Below are 16,978 nucleotides of genomic sequence, written 5' to 3'. Positions count from 1 at the left end.
ACACACACAGAACTATTCCATTAGTAGGAAGAAGATAACTCATTGTGATTATACCTGTGACTTGACGTCCACCATCCGCCTAATCTCAGCCGGAGGCACGTCAAAACACTTGAGGAACCCTTTTTTGGTACCATTTTTTGTCTCCATTTTTTTCCTAGAAAATGTTGACAAGAATGGGTGAGCTATTCAGAATTAATACAAACAAAAAAAGTTATTTAAAAAAAGCAAATAAAGGCATTCCAACTAAGCAACGATAGTTCAGTGCGGGTCCTTGATGAAAGGTTAGGATCAGCAATTTAGGAGTGTGCGAGTATTTTCGATATTTCTTTAACTGTAGATAGGGAAATTGGCGGAAATGTTGGTTATTGAGTAAAGTAGACATTGATGTTTCTAAATTTATTTTGTTTATAATATTCACATCATTTGTCCTTTTTCGCAGGAAGCCCGAAGTCAACATCATCAAAATCAGGCAATTTTTGAGTTTGATGAGGCCTACTGCTCCTACCTCTAAAGCAATCCACTAGATATTTTGCACATTTTTAGATCAATGTGTGTGCTATTGATTACTTACAATAAAATAATTCAGACTTATTTGTGAGCGTTCAGAAGAGACCTAGACTCCACTCAGGTCTAGGACACAAAATTTCTCGAAAGCGCAAAAATCATAAGAAATTTATCAGCCAAGTTTTATCACTTAATTTGATGGCTTTTTCAAAAACTTTTTCAAGACATAATTTACTCATGTTATCCTCTAACTTTTACACATAGTTTGACATAAATACTCTTTCAAATGTTTCTGTAATCTGTTTGAACCCAGCTGAACCATGGTTTCTCGTTGCTGGCGATCGTCTTATCACAACTTTTTTGTTTTCAACATTCCGACTGAAACTAAAATGAGATAACAAGATTAAATCTTGTTCTATAAATTGCGTTCAATTTCTTATGAAGATCTTATCATTTCGATACCAATGCGACAAAAATCAAAAAACTTTCCAAAACAGGCATTTGGTTGGCGATCAAAAAAGCCATCGTTTTCACGAGCGGACTGTCTAGGCACCAACTTGAAACATTATATGTTAGTCACTAAAGAGGTCATAAAAATGCAAAAAAAGTTTGGGTTGAAAAACAACCTCATCGCTTAGAGACCGGGGGTCAAAGTCACACCTTAAAAAAAGAAAGAAACTTATGCATCAACCTAATATGAAAATGAAATTCTCAGACTTCTGACCTTCAGTTTGGTGAAACGCGTTCAGATACAAAAGAGAACGACTGAAATTAAAATTAAATTAAGAGACTGAATGAATGTGAGAAAAGATATACTGAAGATAGACGGGAGAAGATAGACTGGATAAGTGTTGTTTAACTTTTAAACGTAGAAATTGAAAATATTTGGGGAGGGAGGCGGCATCGCCGCCGATCAATCTAAAAACTTTCGAAAAAAACTTTAAGTGCATTTTTTGTAGATGAGAATATGAAAGCCTCCGAGTTTCTAAGCTTCAGTAAAATGAGAAAAAAATGCACAGAGAAAAGTATAGTAGAACGAATTCTAGCAAAACGGTCTCGGTGAAGGTTTCCTAGCCAAGTATAGTCAAAAATTCGACATTTAAAAAAAAATTCAAAAAATTTCAAAATTTCGTTCCAAATTGAGTTCAAAAAATTTTGGAATTTCAAAACCCGGGCCGACGAAAAATTCCAATTTCGGTCCGGCCCGGCCATTGACAAGTTTGAAAATATAAAGATTCTGCCTCAATGACTTTGACTTTTTATAGTGACGAGACGACTCAGTGGAAAACATTTTCACTTTTCAAGCACAGAACATGGAAAGATCAAAGGGCTCAGAAAAGTCTTACGAAGGAGGAATCTAAAGACACTTTGCGATATCGCGAAACTTGTCCATGACAACAATTTGAAAGAAAGATCGCTTTTGAATATCATATCGACAACAATCTTGATCTTTTGGCTAGTTGCCCGTTATCATCCTTATCAGCTACCCTCTTTTCACACGATAGCCCCTCCATCTTCATTCATTTTTCCTTCTCATCCGAATCACAATCCATCTCCTATTCTCCTTCTCCTATCAGTCTAGACTATCTAACATAATCATAGATCTCTAACGTAAGCATTGATATTCGTTTTCAACGTTTGCGCGCCTTTCAGTATGGTTTATATAGGAAAACCCACTTTGGACTTCTGGAGCTGTAGCACGATGATGAAGATTCACAGAAGCATTCTAACATAATATTTTGTTTTTATGAACGTTACTCAACATTTTCGACTTGAAAAATCATAGGGTCCAGTTCAAAAATAAAAAGTTTTTTTTTGGATTTTGAAATCAAGATCAGGAAAAGTTGATAATCTTAAAAATCAGCTGATCACCTCAAACAAAAAACTTATGTCAATTTTACTGGATACTTCAGCTATCTTTGAAAAAAAAGTTTATGCAAAACGGACTTGTTTCAGCTGAGATACATATGAAAGTATGGAGGTATACTCACTTATGCTCGCTAGACAGTCAAACTCATATTTATTCATTCTATTGCAGGTGACGAAATACGTGAAAAAAAATGTTTCTCCGTATTGTTCTAATTTCTCTATCTATACCTATTTTTGTTGAAATGTGTGTCCGAATGATAGCTCCGGAAGAAGTTTCTATAAGTTCAACTGCTGCTAATCTTCCTACAGATGAAACAGAAGTACCCACGGATGATATGGCCACTACACCTATGGCTACTACGCCTATGGATGATACACCTATGGCTACTACGCCTATGGATAATACACCTATGGATACCACACCTATGGCTACCGCTGGACCTGTAACAGCACAAAGTACTACAGCTGCAGCAGAAACCAGTACGTATTCATTTCATCTTTAACGAGGTCTCTTCTACTAGAGACATCAAATAAGTTTCCTTTTCAAGCACCGTGTTTACTGTTTTTCAGTGTGCGATCAATGCAACATAGACGATATTCCAGTTACTTTTGATCCGGCTGGCGACGTTGGTGCCGACTACTCTACCACGTAAGTTACAACAAATTTTTTTAACTATATTAGTTAATAAAATGGTTCTAATAACTCTAGTAACTAATATAGTAACTATAATATATTAGTTATTTAGACCAAGAGATCCAGTTGATGGCTGTTTACGGACAGAGGTAGGTTGTATCCGATCAGACGGCAAGCAATGCGATACAACAGAAATGTTTGTAAGTGATAAAATATTGATTTCTAGAAATTCAGGAAATTTCAGGTGGTCAATCCAACTGGGGACCATTCAATCGCAGATGGTGGGAGTGAGGCTTACGCTATACTTGCTTGTGCAAACGACGGATTATATAAATGGATGGATATGTGAGTTTTTAGTATTTTTTGTCTTTAAGTATAAACGCGTTAATTTTAGTACAGACATCAGCGAAATCAAATGCGTTTTTCGGACTTGTTTCTAGTCTCCCACCATTTCGGAAAAGCTGATGTTTTTCAATGCGATTTGATGACATATTTATTGCCCCCACTTTCTGTTCACATGTTGCGATATGGACTGTTATTTTTCATGGTTTATGTCGAAACCATTTTTAGAATAACTATATCGGGTTGTACACTAGTTTTCGGCACTTTATCTGCTCTCTTAACTCAATGAAATGTTTTCTCATTATAAAATGAATCACAGGTTTATTCGACAAAAAGTAATAAAAGTTGAAAAAAAATTTCAAAAACTATCCAAAAAAAATTTTCAAAACGGGCTGAGCGGTCCGGACCAAGAATATTCATTTTATTTTTTATTTATTTTTCCCGGCCTGGCCAGTAACAAGTCAATGCACTCTCTCGCAAGTCGAAACAGGATTAGAGTGTTGCATCGCAAGACACCCTGTCCCGCGAGGAGAGTTCATGCGAGTACCGCGGGAATGCGGTCTCAATTCGTCCCGATTCGTCTCGGTTCGGTTCGTCTCGATTCGCAAAATGTTCGGAAAGTTCATTTCTCGCAAATTACTCGCAAAGTTCGCGAGACAAAGCGAACTGTTCGCATGTCACGCGCTGATCATTTCTACCGTTGATTTTCTGAAAATAAAAATTTGTTAATTAAAAACGTGAACTTTTTCTACTCTCATTTCTATTTATTTTTCTAAAATGTTTATTTCATTATTTTGGAAAAGTTCACGATTTTAATTAACAAATTTTTATTTTCAGAAAATCATCGGTAGAAATGATCAACGCGTGACATGCGAACAGCTCGCTTTGTCTCGCGAACTTTGCGAATAATTTGCGAATCGAGACGAACCAAATGCGACTTTTTGTTCCTGCTCTTATTGGACCGGATGCACTCGAATCGTGAGTGTGAGTTCAGCCAAAATTAAATTGTCCATTATCATTCCGATATTACCCAACAGCAGTTAATACTGGAAGTTATGAAACAACCATTATGTTTACTTGTGGGAAAAAAAAATTTCATGTAACTTTTTTGCCTCTCAACTCATTTTGGATTTTTCACTGCGACTTTGAAATTGCTATTTACAACTTCATTGCTCAAAGCTAATTTTTCGGTTCGAACATTAACATTTTTTTCAAAATAACATCTTTATCAATTCAATCAGTTCAATTTTCAACCTGAGTATTGAGTGTATGATATATATCTGGCTGAAAATCCTGGGTAAACGTTACTCGAGTCCGTTTGGAATGTGACAAACATTGTGTTTCCAGTTGAGGACACACTGAATGGCGAATAGCTTCCTTGGTAAGTTCCAATTCTTCGACTGCTCGTCGAATCTCCGTCATAAACAGAGACGTAATCACAACAATTTTCAGTCTGGGAAACTAGTAAAATGGAGAAGAATGTTGTAGGATCCTAGGGTATTCAATTGATATGAACAGAACTGGTTGTTAGCATAATTTTGTGGAAAATTGGGGGTCGTGATGACTCCAGGTGCAAGGAGAAGTGTAGAGTTGCAGAATGATGGGTTTGATGGGACTGGGGTGATAGTCACTGGAGGAGGAGTTCCACTACATTTAACACCAGCAGGTCGTTTGCAGATGAAGGTATGAGTAGTAGTACAACTAGTACTATACCAATATCCAGGCGGCACGGAGAGTGACGCTGAGTTGGAGACTGCCATACAGTTTGCATTATATGAAGCATATCGATCTATATTATTGTAGTTTGTAGCAGATCCATCAATCCAGTTGAATACGTTGATAGATGGCCACATTCCACCTATCAGATAACTATCCATAACCAGATTATTCGTTAGTGTTTGGAGGTATCTGTTCTCGTTTGCAGATGTAATCGAAGCCAGATTTCCGCATTCCTGCTCACAAATAAATTGAGCTTGAACAAAGGTCGTTGGATTATGGATGGTGTAGCAGTGACCGTTATAATTGAACTGACAAGAATCTTAAAACAAACATAAACGAGATGAATCAGCGGATGGGATCACCTGCATAAGTATGAGGCAGTTCACAAACATAAGCTCTCGTTTCTTTTTCGCAGTCCCCGCTCAACCATTTTCCTGCCAACGCCCCTTGCGCCGAGTAGTAAACACATTTTCCGATATCGACGAGAGGGAAACCTGGAAGTCGTATTAATATGCCCTTATCAGTTTACGAGAGAAATCAAAAAGTCAAAATCGAGGTATTTGATCGTTGATAGGAAACTCGCAAGGAAAAAGCGTTAACATTTAGAAACCAAAACGCCTGAAAAGTATTTACTTTCAGCACGATCTACGTCTAAGACCTACTAAGGATCGGAGCGTCCCGGGGGGATCAAGTGCCAAAATGGCCAGGAAACCATTCTGGTTCGGCCCGCGGGGCATTAACGAACATCCTTCCGGCTTGAAGATGGTCGGTCACATAGAACTCGCCGAAATCTACATTTTGGTATGTTTTCCAGCTCTCAATATTGCGTTTCAAACGAGTTACGGGCCGGCCCGGGACGCCCTGTTTCGGTCCGGTTTGCAAGTAAGCGAAAATCTAGGCATAGCATAACCAGAAAAAAACAAAAACTTCTTATTTTTCGATGTCTCACTTATGAAATTTGTTATTTCACTGCTTCTTCATTGTCATAAACGACAAATTGTTATCTATCCGAAAAATTTGGAACTCACCACTTGCAAAACTATTATAACTATCTGCAGAGCCCGAGGCATCATCCCACAAATATTTCGAAGGATTACTGTCGAGACAGTATAAACCCATCCATACTAAAGATGCGGACGATCCGATGAAAGTTGTTATGGCACGGTTATCCTGGAAACTTTTTTGGAAACTATTCTGAAACTTGTGATAACTCACATTCAAATTCTTGGGAGTGACCAATGTAGCTCCGAAAGTTTTACAAGATTGTTCTGCTAGTTTGTAAGACGCACTCTCTGACTCGTTCGAGCATCGATCAACAGACCATGTTCACCCGAAAAAAGTCGACCATCTCCGATTTGCCAATCCTTTTGATCAAAGATAGTATCAAGTGTTCTCAGCAAATTGGGGTACTTTTTGGCCAGGTCCGTCACCTGGGTACCTAGAAAAATCAAAAAATCGATATTTTTCGAAAATTTTTCCTGAAGGAGTTAGGAATGAAATCTCAACGGGAAATTAATGTAGACACTATTTTAAGCATTTTTTGTGTTCAGAACAAAATTCCAGCTCAACACCTTCATAGTGAAAATTTTGAAAATTTATGAAATTTTCGGGTTTTTTTCATGAAATCGTTTTTATCTCGGCAGGGACACGAGAAGACGGGCTTTTTTATTATAAATTCGGAATCTACATAAAATTTGGTATTGGAAACATGCTGTCCCTACTCGTATCTCTAGACCTAAAAAAAGATTTTTTGGAAAGTATGAGAAAAACTTGGATTTTAATTTTCGAGGTCCTCCGGTAAATTATTTTTGATGTTCCAAAACAAAGGTTTTTTGAATTTTTTTATTCAGTCATGTCATTTTATTTTATTCCGAACGCGATTTTCGATCATACCACAAAAAATTTTTCGAAAAAATTGAATTTTTTGAATTTTTGAAATTTTTTCCTGAAATGAATCATTTGAACTGAAATATGAAGGATAACATTATAAAATTAGAAGGATATGATTGAAACATAATTTAGGTTTATGAAAAAAATAATTTCCATCATCGGGTCATCTGCAACGTACGATTTCATGATGAAATTTAGAGAAATGTTCAACTACGGTAGTTGATGCATAGGAACTTTGTACTTGCAACGTTATTTGGCAAAGGACTGTGTTGAAAATGACAGCACACATAAGAAAACTGCAAAAATTGATTAATATAGCAAGACTTTCGAAAAAAAAATTGAAAAAAACCTTTTCTGACTTCCAAAAAAGGTCAGACCATTGAACATGTATGAGTCTCTTTTTTTCAATTTTTTTTTCGAAAGTCTTGCTATATTAATCAATTTTTGCAGTTTTCTTATGTTTTCTGTCATTTTCAACACAGTCTTTTGCCAAATAACGTTGCAAGTACAAAGTTCCTATGCATCAACTACCGTAGTTGAACATTTCTCTAAATTTCATCATGAAATCGTACGTTGCAGATGACCCGATGATGGAAATTAGTTTTTTCATAAACCTAAATTATGTTTCAATCATATCCTTCTAATTTTATAATGTTATCCTTCATATTTCAGTTCAAATGATTCATTTCAGGAAAAAATTTCAAAAATTCAAAAAATTCAATTTTTTCGAAAAATTTTTTGTGGTATGATCGAAAATCGCGTTCGGAATAAAATAAAATGACATGACTGAATAAAAAAATTCAAAAAACCTTTGTTTTGGAACATCAAAAATAATTTACCGGAGGACCTCGAAAATTAAAATCGCAGTTTTTCTCATTCTTCCCAAAAAATCTTTTTTTAGGTCTAGAGATACGAGTAGGGACAGCATGTTTCCAATACCAAATTTTATGTAGATTCCGAATTTAAAATAAAAAAGCCCGTCTTCTCGTGTCCCTGCCGAGATAAAAACGATTTCATGAAAAAAACCCGAAAATTTCATAAATTTTCAAAATTTTCACTATGAAGGTGTTGAGCTGGAATTTTGTTCTGAACACAAAAAATGCTTAAAATAGTGTCTACATTAATTTCCCGTTGAGATTTCATTCCTAACTCCTTCAGGAAAAATTTTCGAAAAATATCGATTTTTTGATTTTTCTAGGTACCCAGGTGACGGACCTGGCCAAAAAGTACCCCAATTTGCTGAGAACACTTGATACTATCTTTGATCAAAAGGATTGGCAAATCGGAGATGGTCGACTTTTTTCGGGTGAACATGGTCTGTTGATCGATGCTCGAACGAGTCAGAGAGTGCGTCGTAAGTGGTTTCATTGGTGTATAGTTTTAAGCACTTGTTGTTGGCCAGAGTGAACCCATGCATGCATACTGGGGTGGAGCATGCAACAAATGCAATGCAGAAAGAGAAGATTGCAACTATAAAAAGTTGCATTGTGTGGGAGAGCAGAAGATGAAGTCAGATTCTTATCAGGGAGTTTATATAGAGGATGACACCTTGCGGCGGAAGTTTCAGAATTATAATAAAATGGTAACTGATAACATGATATTGTGTGCATAGCGTTGAAGTAAACAGATTTTGAAAATGTGGTTTCTGAAATATGACATCAGTTTGAGGTGAGGAATCGTTAACTAAAATTCGGAGAATATTTGGCAACGGATGGGGCTAGTCTAATCGATGAAATATTTTGTATGTACACGAATTGTCGGATGGAGACTACGACTACAGAGGAGGAGCCCACGACAACTATGGCGACGACGACGATGGGCGAGGATTGTGAGTTTCCTTACCAGGGAAGGCCTCGAGTGACCGTGGAGTTATATGACGTGACATAAATCATTGGAAAGGTGAGAAAACGCTGATTTCAAATATATAAATTCAGTTTTTGCCATGGAGGAATGGTATTCGAGAAAAACAAGGTCAAAGCTTGGACCGTTGACAAGTCATAACCTCACCGACATGTGCTGTGAGTGGTAGTAATGCGGTCTGTTTGACCTTGTTTTTCTTGAATACCAGATCTCGAAGCCAAAAACTGAATACATTTTTGAAACCGGAGTTTTCTCAGATTTCCAATGATATAGGTCATATCCTATAACTCTACTATCACTCGGAGGCCTTTCCTAGTTAGTTATGAGTTCCTGACCAGATCTGATAACTCAAATTTTTAGTATGCTTCACCTGCCAAATTTCTGACGTCTTCAACTACGCTAACTCTACTGGCAAAGTGAAGCCTTGGTACTAGTAAGTCACTACAACCAATATCCCCATTTGACCTTTCTCAAGAATTTCAGCGACATCGCCACAGAAGACTGCTCCTGCAAAGCGCACGCCGTGTCTTGTAATCTCTATACCGTGGATTCTTGTGACTCGTTTGCTATCCAATACATAGCTAGCGATGACCAGTTGTATACCCTGGCTGAAACTAATGGGACTTTGGTGGAGGGAGAGATTCAGTGTCTGAGAAATGGGAAATTTGGAGCTGGTGGGAGGTGAGTACTATTTTCTAATGTGATTTCAACAATGGAGAGGTTTTCAGAAGTATCAAGGAACTATTCTGCACGCATTCTGGTTGTAAGAAGATGGAAACGGCAACTTCGATTGTTGAGTAATTTAAGTGTGTTGCTTAATAAATCTGTTTATTCTTTTTGAATGTTATGTGTACCTGAAATTATCTTGGTAATTTGCCATAGGGTCATTTTTTGCCCATATGTCCTCGAATTATTCTCCCGCCAAACCGTGAAGCGCGTTTGCACACTACTTGGCAGGCTAAGTCGCCGCTCAGCCAAATCGCGTGCTTATAACATGGACGAACAATAGGGAGTTAAATTTTTCGATCAAAGCTCATTTTTATTCCATTTTTTTTCGCTTTTTTCGGTTAAACCTCGCACAAAAAATTTCGAATTCCTAAAAAAAATGAAAAATAAAATTTTTCAACACATTACAGCTTGTTCCATCAAAATCAGTGCTCCTGACTTCCAGACAGATTCGCATATTCAGTTTCAAGGCAGTATGGAAAATCCGTTTTACCAGCCGAAAATTATGGTTTTGAACGAAATTTCTGGAATTCCGTCGTGTATTCCTTGTGGACAAGAAGAGTATCGTCAAAATTAATGGAGTCAAGAAGAACGCTTTTTTTGGTGAAAATAACTACTTTTTCTGATTTTTAGATAGATTTTGCAATAAATAAAGTTGTCAAACTGATACATGACGTAAAACCGGGAGATAATGACTAGTTTTGAACGAAATTGGAGAATTTTCGAAAAAGCGGCCGTGTACTCCTCGTAAACAAGAAAGGGAATTTGGTTGAAAAAGCGCTTGAAAATACGCTAGAAACAGTGATAAAAAAGTATTTAGTTTTAAAAAAAGAGGAAAAAATTAGCATTTTCAAGCAAAATCGGGAAAAATTAGAAATTCTTCCGTGTAGTAAATTTTTCTGAAATCACTTCACTACGATAGAACGATTATCTTTCGTTTCTTCAAATCATGATACATAGAGTTCAACTGTTCAACCTCATCCAACACATCACAATTACAGATAACTAATTACATGCATACTAATTAACTCTCCTTTCTATTCATAATTTTTTGAATAATTCATATGATATTCTCTAGCAGAGAACTCATACATCAGTGTTATGTACTGTAACATGAATTTCCCTGGACTTCTCTTTATATTTCTAGTCAATTCTCAATTCTTTGTGAGCATTGAGGCAGCTGAATCCACAACTCCTGCTTCTGAAAGTGATTTCGAACGCATTTAAATATTCAAATTTCTAAACTTACATTTTCAGACTGCAAGTCATGTGATCCCTTATCTCTGAAACTTGTTAGCAGGAATAACACACCAGCCCCAATTATCATGGGGTAGGTAGCCTTTCAGACAAAATTCTAACCCAAAATCGTTGCAGAAACTTCCACGAAAATGGATGTGTAGTGACAGTGGTGGCATGTGATATTCCAGAATGTTCTGATGCGGTTCTAGACGTAATTAAGCTTATTATCTATGAATTTCAGAAAAAATTTTAGAGTTATCTCCCAGATGGGTCATTCAAACGAGTCACAAATGATGACGGAACTGTTTGGCCTCATTTGGAATTGACATGTAGTCCGGAAGGGAAGTATATGTGGAATGAAGAGTTAGTGTTCTCGGCAAATTTAATAAATGTAGTTTATGAAATTTCAGAGTCCAAACTGAGTTTTCTTGCTATTCAGAGGATTGCTATATTCCGAGTAAGTTGAGATCGTACAGTTTTTCTTGAAACAGACCTTCAAATATAAAGTTTTTCAGCTACTACGTCCCCTTCTACCGTATCCGAATATACTCTCACCACGACAGTGAATAGTATCGAATGTGAGACACAGTTTCAGCGGTGTGACAAAATAATGTTGGGTTTTAGCTACTGCGTACTCTGAGTCAACTGATTACACAGTGTCACTAGCTTCAACTACATCAGATCGTGAGTCTCCCATTAAGATGAGTGCATTTCAACATTTTCAGGATGCAATGGACACTGTACCGATTTCGAAAAAGTATTGCTAAATGACAATGTAAAATTAACAAGACCGGTTCTCAGGTTAGTGGAACTGCCTCCGGTCATCAAGATTAAATAAAATTTCAGACAAATTTCCAACGAGGGTTGTGGCACCTATTTTGTGGATTGCAGACCGGAGAAAGGACAGATTTGTGACAATATTTTGTTATATGTATGTGAGCGAGAGTTCAAAATCAAAATCTCAAAAGTTTAGAACGGACTCGAAGTAGTGTCCCAGAGCCCAGTGTGTGCCCAGTTGCCAGTTTCTTGTGCTGGAAATGGGTTTGGGAACGAAGGAGTCGGAGTTGTGAGCAACATGTTCTGCAAGTTCAAGAATTGTAGAGATAACGTCACAAGTACATCAGAGGAAAGTGAGCTACCTACTCTGAGTTTTTTGAAACACTTGTTCAAATGTGAAATTTTTCAGCTACTCCGTCCCTTTCTACCGTATCCGAATACAGTTTCACCACGACAGTGAATGGCACCGAATGTGAGGCACAGCTTCAAAAGTGTAACAAAATAATGTAAGATTTCAGCTACTGTATCTGTCGAGTCAACTGACTACACAGTGTCACTTGCCTCAACAACTTCAGATCGTGAGTCTCCCAAAAGAATTAAAGAGCATTAAAACATTTTCAGGTTGCAATGGACACTGTACCGACTTCGAGAACATACTGCTTAATGACAATGTGAAGTTAACAAGACCAGTTCTTAAGTTAGTGGAACTGCCTTCAGTCATCAAGATTAAATAAAATTTCAGACAGATGTCCAATGAGGGATGTGGCACCTATTTGGTGGATTGCAGGCCTGAGATAGGACAAGTTTGCGACAATATTGTGTTATATGTATGTGATCTATTTAGCACGGCACGCTTCTTACAACAGCGCTCTAGTGAAACCGAAGAAAATAGTGGGCGAAATTGAGAGACTCAGAGAAAAAGAGGCATTTTTCAGGGGGGGGGGGTTTCAGTGAAGCGCAGTTGTAAGAACTCTGCTGAGCGAATTCATAAAGTTAACGTCTAGGAATCAAAATCTCAAATATTTAGAGCGGGTTCGAAGTAGTGTCTCAAAGCCAAATATGTGCCCAGTTGGTAGTTTCTTGTGGTGGAAATGGATTCGGGAATGAAGGGGTCGGAGCTGTGAGCAACATGTTCTGCAAGTTCAAGAATTGTAGAGATGACGTCACTTCGGAGAAAAGTGAGTCTGATTTATAGAAAACTTAGTTGATGCTTTTATTTCAGCTACCTACTCTGAGTCAAAGGGCATCACTACGTCGAATTAATCGTTACTTCTTTATTTTTCTTGATTCATCTCTGTATTCTGACTGGAATAAATCAGATTATTTGTGTCAAAATGATCTTTGTTATTTACGGAAACAGATTGGTCTGGGAGACGCAACTCATTTGCATAATTCTAGACTTTTTAAACTTCGCAATAGACAAAAGAAGATTATAGGGTCGGAAACTAGAGAGAATGATTGGAATATATGAATGAGATAGTGTGTACATGAGGAAATGAAGTTGAGCATAATTGTAAAGGAAAAAATATATCTACGCAGGAATACAGATTTGGGTGTGAAAAGATATACATATGTACACTGAAGGATTTTTCGGCAAAAAATAATTTTTCAGTCACCAAGAATTATAGAATTTTGGGATGGGCAAACTTGTGTCGGACCGGGTCGGTCCTACAGTACCGCTCAAAAGTATATTAACTTTTTGTTTTTTGATCATAACTTATCTCAAATAGGTCCGATTGAGCTGAAACTTTGGGAAAACATTTATTGTAGAGTTTTTAATATATTTACACAAAATTTGGGTAAAAAATCATGTTCCAAAAGTTTTTTGCACAATTTTCGAAAATCTCAAAAATGCGAAAAAATGGCATATTTTTGTTTAAATGATCAGTGTATCGAAAACAGGCTGTAGAAACAGTGTTTATGATAGTTTTCCGTAAGAAATAGTCTAGTTCTTCAATTTTTGAGTACTGGTCCGCAATCCTAGGCATGCTTTCCATGTATCCCATTCCGGCAAAGTATGGTGATTGAGACATTTGGAGTTTTGAAGTTCGAACTACTGTAAAATAGTTTATTTTCATAGAAAACAGTAGCGGTTTACCCGAAACTGTTCAAAAAACGATAAAGAACAATTTAGAAATAACCCGATTCTGATACAAGCTTTCAATCAGTTTTTGGAGACGTTCAAACGTCAACTAGAGGTTCTCCGGAATGGCAATCTGACACGTTCCGGATCGAAATTTCATAATTATCTGGAACCCTTCTCATCAAAACTTCCGACAATTATTATTTCAGTATCTGTCAATATTTTGAACCGTATTCTGAAGCACAAATTTGTAATTGAGAGCTCTGCCATTCTCTGCAAATTAGTAAATGGCATTTCAAAAAACTCAAAATTTTTTAATTATTTTTTTTTCTCAAGAAATAGTGTCTAGCTGATTATTTTTTAGTTTTCTACATCAGAAAAAGACTTCAATAGATTTTTAACAATTAAAAACCTATTGAATCACGTTTTATTATATTTTCATACTGTAGACAAAAACTGCAGTTAGAACGTGGATACAGCGTAGTTACTTTTTAGTGTGCACATACTTTCAAACAAATTTGTGCTTCAGAATACGGTTCAAAATATTGACAGATACTGAAATAATAATTGTCGGAAGTTTTGATGAGAAGGGTTCCAGATAATTATGAAATTTCGATCCGGAACGTGTCAGATTGCCATTCCGGAGAACCTCTAGTTGACGTTTGAACGTCTCCAAAAACTGATTGAAAGCTTGTATCAGAATCGGGTTATTTCTAAATTGTTCTTTATCGTTTTTTGAACAGTTTCGGGTAAACCGCTACTGTTTTCTATGAAAATAAACTATTTTACAGTAGTTCGAACTTCAAAACTCCAAATGTCTCAATCACCATACTTTGCCGGAATGGGATACATGGAAAGCATGCCTAGGATTGCGGACCAGTACTCAAAAATTGAAGAACTAGACTATGTCTTACGGAAAACTATCATAAACACTGTTTCTACAGCCTGTTTTCGATACACTGATCATTTAAACAAAAATATGCCATTTTTTCGCATTTTTGAGATTTTCGAAAATTGTGCAAAAAACTTTTGGAACATGATTTTTTACCCAAATTTTGTGTAAATATATTAAAAACTCTACAATAAATGTTTTCCCAAAGTTTCAGCTCAATCGGACCTATTTGAGATAAGTTATGATCAAAAAACAAAAAGTTAATATACTTTTGAGCGGTACTGTAAATAGGAATTTTTCTCCAAATTAGAAGATTTTTTTGAAATCCGATAATGTCGAATTTCTGACTATAATTCAGAATTCAAACAAAAACTAGTTATGCATCAAGAAATTGGATTTTTTAACGTTAAACTTTTTTTATTCATAAAATTTCCTCAAAAATTGGTACTTTTCCTTGACAATAGTTGATCAGAAAATTTGACGACCGGAATTTGACAAGAATTTGACATTTTGACACGTCCGAAAATTGACAAGTGTCACATTTGACCAGACCAATTTGACAATTTGACATTTGACAGAAATTTGACAATTTGACAATTAGAAATCTGACTAGTGACAAATTGTCATTTGGCAAGACAAGTTCAAAAAATGTAAAATTCTCTAAATGTTAATTTTGACAAGATGTGAAATCATATGGAATAACTCAAACCAAAAATCAGTTCAATCGTCCGATACCTATATTGTATGGACACCTATGTAAATACTCTACTCCTATATCTGAGCACAAGTTTCAAGTTGTCTGTATCTCATTTTTGTATGAATATCTATAAAATGGAACGCGATATTTTACGTGCCAGACTCAAAATCTCTCTCTCCACTCACTAAAACAAAACTACACACTCCTACCTTGTTTCATGTCATTTCCATTCTGTTTTCGCTCTTTCCGAACTTAAATTTATGAAAATCTGTTGATTTTAAATTCAAATTTCAAATTGTTTCACTCTTGTCTAGAACCTTATCAAACTTTGGTCTCATCTGTCTACCTGACTATAAAAGAACAGTCGAAATGAGCGGAAAATTTGTCAGAGACTTCTCCAGTCTCTACTCCACCAACTCCCAATGGCTTCTCTTCTAAAATTTGTGCTTCTTGTCGTGTTGGCAAGCACTGTATCGGCGGATTTCTCCACAAGCTTCCGCGATTTCATCAATGCAACTTATGGACAAACCGTGCTGACTGCTTTGGCAAGAACTGATTTGGGAGCTGATGGCAGTTACGGAGGAGGTTCTCATGACGGTTTGAGTGCTACTAAGTAAGTCTTGGCAACATCTGGATGCGCAGATTGACAAAGAAGTTTTCAGCAAACGTCCACTAGTCCTTGTCCATGGTATCACCAACACTGCAGGAACATTCAATCCCCAAAGAAACTTCTTCAAGGCCAACGGATGGTCCGAGGAGACAGTCTATGCAACCACTTACGGTGCGGGACCAGCTGTCAACGTGATCAATGTCAAAATGGAATGTGCCTTCGTTCAACAAATCAGAAATATGATCATCGCTGTAAATGCGTTCACTCAGCAGAAAGTTGACGTTGTCGGGTATTCCCTCGGATCCCCTATCGCCAGAAAAGCAATTCTCGGAGGAACTTGTGTGGACAACACTTCAATTAACGTTGGACTACCATTGACTAGTATTGTGGAGACCTATGTCTCGGTGGCTGGAGCAAATCGTGGATCTGGAACCTGCGTTCTTCCATTGTTCAATGCTTGCAACACCAACAACGGACTCTACTGCACTTCCACTTTCTTACAGAACATCAACCCTACTAGGTAAGTTTTTGAGAATCTACCAAATTGTATCTTCTGCTATTTAGCACCACTTCGCAACGCTACGAAGGTGCCAACATCTTCTCTATCTACGGACCATCTGACGATAAGGTCAAGTGGACTAACAACTGTGGCACTCTCAACTCGCAAATTCTTGGAGCTGATGCTGAGAAGAACGACGTGAGTTTTAATTGTAGAATGGGTAGAACCTAACTTCCTTTTTCCAGATGATCGGAAACCACGACGCCATTTTGGCAAACGTCACCGTTCAAAAGCAAGTTCTCGACAATCACTCCTTCTAAATTTCTGTGTGATTTTCTGTTGCTTATTTGGTATTTTTTCATTAGCTTGAATTGCTCACATTTTTTTTCAAAAATAAATGTTTTAGTTTATGGATCATTACACGTACCGTGCAAAATGATATACAGTTTGGTATTTTCAGTTGAAAATGATCAACTTTAAAAGGGTGTTTCGGCATCAAAAACAATTGTTTAAAGTGAATTATTTATAAACCACACAGAACAAAAGTAGAGCTTCCTTTTTGTAGTTGACAACTTTTTTGCAGGGACAATCCCTAGAGAGTTACATGTCGACAAAGTAATTTCTCCCTCAAATCGCC

At 36.8% G+C, this 16,978-nt stretch overlaps 5 protein-coding genes across 5 annotated transcripts; 4 read left to right on the top strand and 1 right to left on the bottom strand.

The window, feature by feature from the left end:
- Positions 1-2,615: 2,615 nt before the first annotated feature.
- On the top strand, positions 2,616-3,356 carry GCK72_007167 (uncharacterized protein; the record flags this gene model as incomplete). The annotated part of the gene is made up of 4 exons (XM_053726012.1): positions 2,616-2,853; positions 2,944-3,022; positions 3,120-3,207; positions 3,252-3,356. 4 exons carry the CDS (start codon positions 2,616-2,618, stop codon positions 3,354-3,356), a joined length of 510 nt encoding a protein of 169 aa, XP_053590206.1.
- Positions 3,357-4,797: 1,441 nt separating this feature from the next.
- GCK72_007166 (uncharacterized protein) lies at positions 4,798-6,187 on the bottom strand (the record flags this gene model as incomplete). Its single annotated transcript, XM_053726011.1, has 3 exons — positions 4,798-5,387; positions 5,431-5,562; positions 6,097-6,187. 3 exons carry the CDS (start codon positions 6,185-6,187, stop codon positions 4,798-4,800), a joined length of 813 nt encoding a protein of 270 aa, XP_053590205.1.
- A 2,514-nt stretch (positions 6,188-8,701) lies between these two features.
- Positions 8,702-9,619, top strand: GCK72_007165 (uncharacterized protein; the record flags this gene model as incomplete). Its single annotated transcript, XM_053726010.1, has 5 exons — positions 8,702-8,786; positions 8,893-8,976; positions 9,179-9,251; positions 9,302-9,499; positions 9,547-9,619. 5 exons carry the CDS (start codon positions 8,702-8,704, stop codon positions 9,617-9,619), a joined length of 513 nt encoding a protein of 170 aa, XP_053590204.1.
- A 1,038-nt stretch (positions 9,620-10,657) lies between these two features.
- GCK72_007164 (uncharacterized protein) lies at positions 10,658-12,823 on the top strand (the record flags this gene model as incomplete). Its single annotated transcript, XM_053726009.1, has 15 exons — positions 10,658-10,751; positions 10,802-10,874; positions 10,919-10,994; positions 11,037-11,146; positions 11,194-11,240; positions 11,299-11,361; positions 11,408-11,540; positions 11,630-11,714; positions 11,757-11,913; positions 11,970-12,032; positions 12,079-12,138; positions 12,182-12,257; positions 12,303-12,387; positions 12,588-12,738; positions 12,783-12,823. 15 exons carry the CDS (start codon positions 10,658-10,660, stop codon positions 12,821-12,823), a joined length of 1,314 nt encoding a protein of 437 aa, XP_053590203.1.
- A 2,831-nt stretch (positions 12,824-15,654) lies between these two features.
- GCK72_007163 (uncharacterized protein) lies at positions 15,655-16,661 on the top strand (the record flags this gene model as incomplete). The annotated part of the gene is made up of 4 exons (XM_003099871.2): positions 15,655-15,845; positions 15,895-16,362; positions 16,407-16,539; positions 16,587-16,661. The coding sequence occupies 4 exons, from the start codon at positions 15,655-15,657 to the stop codon at positions 16,659-16,661; spliced, it is 867 nt and encodes a 288-aa protein (XP_003099919.2).
- Positions 16,662-16,978: the final 317 nt, after the last annotated feature.

The sequence above is a fragment of the Caenorhabditis remanei genome, chromosome II (genome assembly GCF_010183535.1).
Source record: "Caenorhabditis remanei strain PX506 chromosome II, whole genome shotgun sequence".
Lineage (NCBI taxonomy): Eukaryota > Metazoa > Nematoda > Chromadorea > Rhabditida > Rhabditidae > Caenorhabditis > Caenorhabditis remanei.
This window is presented reverse-complemented; position numbering and strand designations above follow the sequence as displayed.